Source organism: Phaethon lepturus, unplaced genomic scaffold, assembly GCF_000687285.1.
Source record: "Phaethon lepturus isolate BGI_N335 unplaced genomic scaffold, ASM68728v1 scaffold10220, whole genome shotgun sequence".
NCBI lineage: Eukaryota > Metazoa > Chordata > Aves > Phaethontiformes > Phaethontidae > Phaethon > Phaethon lepturus.
The window spans coordinates 11,784-18,091 of record NW_010509801.1 but is presented as its reverse complement, the minus strand read 5'-3'; the positions used below and the strand labels follow the sequence as shown (position 1 = coordinate 18,091).

The window sequence follows — 6,308 nt, the reverse complement described above, 5'->3', positions numbered from 1 at the left end:
GGTAAAGGACAAGCTTTATTAAGTAATACATACAGTTAAATCTTCATTATCTGGGGAAAACAATGTCTGGGATAATTGAAGGTTAATGGACATGAGTTATCACTTCTTTTGGATACAGTGTGCTGCTTCAGACATGTCTTTGTGATGCCCCAGCTTTCCAGGAGGCTTGTTAGCATATATAGTAATATATAGTCTACGTGGTCCTCTCAGCAATCTACTCCTGAGCCAAAGCTAAGAGGCTCGTGCAGACGTAGACGTGTGTTGCAGCTACTGCCAATGAACTACACTAAGTCTATTCACAGCCACTTATATCTTCCCTTGAGCGAAGAAGCAGCCTTTTCTATGCTGGATAAACATCACAAGGATAATGGAGAGATGACCAAGTGTTTTTGCAGATGTGTGCAATTCTCTGCGAGTAATACAGTTGTAGGATCACTATCAGTATCTTATTTAATCATCACTCATAAAAAAAAGTGTGTGGAAACCACTGTTGTACTAAAAGAACAGCACCAGTACTCAGTACCAAAAGCAGTGGCCTTAAAATTGACACAGTAAGGCAGTACTGGTCACAGGAGGGACGCGGATGCTCAGCAGGTGGGATATACGGCGGCGCGGGAGGCCTGGGAGGACGGGGCCGCGGTGGCTGGGGCTGTGTATCCCAGTCTGGATACCAGTAGGCATAATCTGAAGAATGGGAAGAAATAGCTGTTGAGACCCATCAAACTTAGCCATACTTACAGGAAAGCAATTAAGAACAATTCGATACGTACTTATCAGCTTCTCACGTTCTGTATTTTCTGTAGAGAGATCAGAAAAGGAAATAAATGTATCATTCAGTGGTGGTTCTTAATGTAAAGAGGTTAGTCATTGCTGCTGCCTGGCTGATTGACTGACAATGCCAGTCAGTGCCTGAAACATCCTGCAAGGGGAAGGCAGGCCAACAAGGGCAGGTTCCCAACTGGCGGGAACTGGGGCTTATATTTTTCATTGAATTGAAAGAGAAGGAGAAAAGAAGCAGCTGTATTAGGAAGAATTTTTGACATGGGGAGGAGGGAATAGCAAATAAAAACAAAACATGGGATTTATTTAAAATTCATACACCACCCAAATTTAAGTAGTTACAGACAGACAAATATAACTACTGAATTTATCACGGAAGTCCACCTTTACTAAGAGCTTTGATGTGTTTGTGCATTGTCTATGTGCATCCTGTTGGAACTGCTGATGTGCCCTATAGGAAAATATGGTAGAACAGGTTGTAGGATCTAGCACAGAAGGAAATAAGAATACCAAATGCTCAATTATTTGTACAGCTGAAGCTATCTAAAGCCTGGCTAGTAGAGACCATCCCCATTAAACCTCTGTATAAAATTTGTATTTGATTTAAGACATTGTTGCATGTCCCTTAGTCTCCGTTTATTTAACAGACTATTTCTGACTAGTTTGGGACTAGGTGTAATGACATAAAGGTCCACAGCTGCAAACTGCTATGCAAAAACAAGCTCTCACTGCTGTATTTCAGAAAATTGCTGAAGTTAGAAATAAGTGTGCTTTTCAGTATAGTCTTATTATTGTTTCAGAACTATAGTTTTCTGGAAAATGTGATAGGACATACTAAACAAGCAAGAAAGCAGAAGTTAAGTATACTATTTCTGCTAGGAAAGAAGAACTAGATGGGGAATATTTGTTGGGGCTAATGTTTTAGATTTGACTTCCTGATCAGATAAAAGGTGGAAAGTAGTCTAACTAATACTTCTCTTCATCAGAAACTCTGGCTTCTACCTCTGAGAGCATTCAACAGCAAAGTATTTCAATGAATTCCTCCTTACACTGTTCTTACCAGGGTTTGGTACTGTTGCTGTGTGGTGGGCTACAGACCCACTATGTACTTAGTGCAAATTGGCTCACTGTTGTATTTTCACTGATAATTATGCCACACTTATTTCTGTGCAATTTTATTAGTTGGTCACTTTGGTCTTACCACAGAGCCTGTCTACACACTTCTCATTCCTGCATCCACTGCATGGTTGTCCTGCTTTATATGGTTTTCTCGGGTAATTCCCTCTGCAAAGCAGAACGGTATTTTGTTAGCTGTCTTTTGAAAAGCCATTTACATACATGATTTCATCAGAGTGTTAGAATAATTTATCATGCAAGCTATTATGGGGGTGGGGTGGAATCCCTTTATCCAAAAACTAATCATCACAATTGTTTGAACTTCTTTTTAGATCAGCTCTCACTGACATGGGGAGCAGCTACCTGGTGACTCTTGCCATTTGAAATTAATGAGACATCTCTGGTAATACTGTGTTATTCTGTGTAAAGCATGAAAGAATCTGCCTCTAGTTCCTTGTTACCCATCTGTATTTAAAAAAAAAAATCTGTAAGAGGTAAGTCCAGAAATTGCAAGGTACAAGATAAACTAGAGGACTGACTTCCTTTTACTTCTTCAATTAAAATGTCTTGTTTGAAGTTCAGTGTTGGGCCACAGAAAGATGTAATCTTTCTCAAGCGGAAAGCATGCAGCTTCCCCACCTTCCCCACTTCTCCTGAAGAGACTGAAGTCAAAACAGATTTTATTGCACCATCTTGGTTATGATGAGTGCTCTCAGCTATGATCTGCTGCCTGCTTTTTTAGAAAGAGATTTTCTGCAGCTCTGGCTACTGTTCAGCAGCTTGTGCTCTCAATGGCCGGAGGAAGTTTCCCTTGCACCGGTGGCATGTGGACATAGCTGCTTCTGAAATTTGTTACAGCTGCTCCCATCATTGTTGGCATCTAACAGCAGGCCAGTTATAGGATATTTAAAAAATAAAAAACCCCTAAATGCCATAATTAACTTACGCTGGCCCATAGTCACAAACAAAATGTGCTGCTCTGAAGAGTCCTGGAAAATTTTCAACTGTATTGCAGAAGTGAACTGCGCAGCCAACTTTGTAACTCTCTGCCCAAACAACCTGAAGGACAAAGGGAAATACGTAATGCGCCAGTTCAGAGGCTGAAAAAGCAACAGCATTAAGGGAAGAAGGAGAAGGGAAGGATCTTGTGGAAGTTTAAAACAGCTGACAGAGAAGCAGCATCAAGAACCCAAAGGGTTGATAGATGACCGATTGATAGAAGTTTTTGCATTTATTATCCGGCTCCCCAGCAACACGAAATTGTCAGAGGGATAATCCCTTTCCACCGTTACTGAAAACAGGACTCGGACATCCCTGGTTCTCTGAATATTTATTGCCAATTGTCTCATGCAGCAATAAACTGAGGGGTAAAAACCCTTGCTGTAATTCCTGTTCCAAAGCGGTTTGTTCCAAGCCTGTACTTGGATATTCTGTGAAACCATTACATTATAAACCACTGGGCATGTAAGACTCACCTGGGTGTAGTGACCACACATATCAGTACAGCTGTTGCTGTTGAAATCATAGCTGCTGACTTCATTAAACCAGCCACTGAGGGCTGCATCCACAGAGAAGATGGTGGCTGTGCCAGTCCAGATGTTTTCTCCAACAGGAGTAAAAGTAGGGTGCACCTTCCTTGGCATTTTAAGGTAGCTATTGTGCTTAAACTTGCACTTCTTTGCCCAGGCTTTGGCAGTTTTAGCTAAAGCAGCATCCCAGGACTGTAGAAAAGGAAGAAAACAGAATATAGCTTGTACTGCAGTGGCTTACTTGAATTCAAACACTTTTAAACAGAAACCTGTAAGATTCTTTTCCCCTTTTCTGCTTCCCATCCCTGCATTCAGTCTCCTTCTCTAACTTGATTTTTCTGCTCCTCCAGCAATTTTTTTTTCTTCTTTCTCCCTTAGATATTGCAGGACACGCAGTATCTATTCACTGTCCTGTGGTATCTGACTTGTTAGAAGTATTTAGAGCTGGATTGCAGTCTTTAAGCTGCTAGGCCTGAGAGGATGTAACTGGGTGAACATCCCAGCTTTATCGCGTTTGAGGAACTTTATGCCTAGGAGCTGCCCAGGGATTTGCACTTTGCAATTACCACCAGACCAGATAGGAATTCTCTTCTGCTGGCCCGGACAGAGAGGAGGAGAGTTACAGCTGCTCCCTTCCCCAGCCCCTTCTGCCTCTTTGCTCTTCTCCCTCCTCAGCATGTGGCCATAGCAAATAAATAAATCAATAAAAAATAAGTAAAAGCAAATAAAAGGCTCACTCATTTCTGCTGGGCTGAGGAGGAACTATTTCCACCCTGAGTGGCACAAATGCTAATTTGAGAAAAGGGTCTGCGAGACTTGCAGAAAGATTTTATGCCACTGAATGATCAGGCAATAAAATGACAGGTAAAATTCACTATAGAGAAATGTAAGTTAAGGGACATGTTTTAAAAAAACCCAAACAATTTTGACTTTGTGTTCATAATGACAGGTTTGGAGCTGGCTATTACCACTTGTAAATCAATGTTTGGAAGTAGTCTAAAAGGCAAATAACGTGTTAGAAATTCCTTTAGGAGTGGAGAATAAAACCAGGTATATAGTTACACGACTGTAGAAGTCCTGTTAAATGCTGTGTGCAGGACCCCACCTTAAGAAGGGGACACTAGAACTGGAAAGGGCAGAGAGAATATGGAGGAGGATGATCATCCTCAAGCATGGAGGGCTTTCATAAAGCAACAGGGAGTGCTCTGCAGCTTTGATCAGAGGCAGCTGGACATCTTGTGTGAAGAAGCGATGATTCCTTGCTCCTTCCAATACAAAGACCAGAGACTATCAAATGAAGTTAGGAATTATCAGGTCCAAAACAAACAGAAGAAGGTATCTTCACAGAACTTGTGGTTATGCTGTGCAGCTCTTTGCTACACGATCCTAGGGACGATAAAAACTTGCATGAACTCAAGGCTGAAAAAAAAATCACACAAGAAAAATCCATCAAGAGCTTTTAAATACAATGCAACACCTTTGATTCTAGAGGTTTCTATATTTGTCCTGATGTTATTCCAGGCTTGCTGGATCTTTGGTCTAAGCAGCTAAGTTTGCTCTTGTGTGCCAGCATTTTAAATTAAACATTGTTTTTTAAAATGGCAAGAAATTAAAATAATGAGTAGTCTGAATTCTACACCTTTACTTCCTTTCATGGAAATTATTCATATTGTGCATGCGGTTATGCATTTACCTTCCTTTCCGGCGACGCAGCACTGCTGGAGGGCTCAGAGTATGACATGAACTGACTGGGGCTACCTCCCTCAGCTATCTATCTACCTTCTTCCTTATGTATTCCACCAAACAAGCTGAGACCTATCCATGGCCTGTTCTGACACCCATTATCTCTATAGGATGCTCTGCTTTCCAGCCCAGATGTTAGTACCCCTACTCTTCAAACCCTGCTACAGCAAATGAAGATCAGGTACCTAGATGGATGTCCTGGCAAATCCCTTTCATCAACACATGCTCTAGATTGGAAGAAACAAAGGGAGATGATAGATTTTCAACAAATCCTGTTGTGCAGATTGCCTGTTCAGGAGCTTTTTAATACCAGACAGCTTCCCTGTATGAAACCTGGACTAACATAAAACAGATTACTATCTCTTTTAGAAAAAGGTAAAAAAAATGCTGAGAACTAAACGCTACTTTTCGCAATGCAGCCCTTTGCTCTGGCTGAAATTTAGAGTAGCAATCCGCCCCTAAACAAAGAATTTCCTTCAAACTATTAAAACTGAACAATACTGTGAAAATTAATGTCTTTTCTATTTCCTACGAAGAACTAACACATACAGCACAGGAATCACTGACAGAAAAAAGGGAAAGAAAAGCACAAAGCAAATGAAGACGAAGATGGGCTAAATCAGCAGCACAATCTATATTAATTTTCCAACAGATCACGAACGCCTCCTTACCATGCGAAACATATTGCTGGCTGGTGGATTCACTTTGGCTCGAAACCTGTTGTGAGCTCTCACACAGTCTTCAATGAACTTTGCATCTTCTATGTCAGGCAAGGGATACTGTGGATAAGCATGACAGCAAGCGAAGAGATCCAGTAAGAACAACGCAGCAAAGAAAAATGTGATTTTCATAATTCTTCAATGCCTTCAGTACTATTTTTTTTAAGTTTTTAAAAATCTTTTAGGTGGAGCTAATACTGGCAAGCGGCTCTGCAGAGGTTGTCCTCTGGGTGTGGAAGCACTTGAAAGTGTCAAAGTAACAGGAAGTGAAATTGCTTCATAAGGTACAGCTCTATCTGACATCATAGCTGGCTGTCAAAGGGTAAACTGTCAAACGCATCTGCTGTGCATATTAGCACGGAGAAACACTCCAGATATACTTCTGTCTTGCCTTTGAGTGCGCTCCATTCTGGTTGACTGC

The 6,308-nt window shown here is 41.2% G+C and overlaps 1 protein-coding gene across 1 annotated transcript; it reads right to left on the bottom strand.

The window, feature by feature from the left end:
- Window positions 1-457: 457 nt before the first annotated feature.
- Window positions 458-6,101, bottom strand: LOC104619816 (glioma pathogenesis-related protein 1-like). Its single transcript, XM_010285871.1, has 6 exons — window positions 5,840-6,101; window positions 3,372-3,617; window positions 2,843-2,955; window positions 1,982-2,064; window positions 771-797; window positions 458-684 (listed from the first exon to the last, which is right to left on the bottom strand). Exons 1-6 carry the CDS (start codon window positions 6,017-6,019, stop codon window positions 458-460), a joined length of 876 nt encoding a protein of 291 aa, XP_010284173.1. The 5' UTR covers window positions 6,020-6,101.
- Between the last annotated feature and the right edge of the window lie 207 nt (window positions 6,102-6,308).

Coding starts and splice junctions, on each gene's coding strand:
- LOC104619816 (XM_010285871.1), bottom strand. CDS start 6,019: ATGAAAATCACATTTTTCTTTGCTGCGTTGTTCTTACTGGATCTCTTC. Junction 2,065..2,842: donor GTTTGTGACTATGGGCCAGC/GTAAGTTAATTA, acceptor TCTGCTTTGCAG/AGGGAATTACCCGAGAAAAC. Junction 685..770: donor AGAACGTGAGAAGCTGATAA/GTACGTATCGAA, acceptor CCCATTCTTCAG/ATTATGCCTACTGGTATCCA.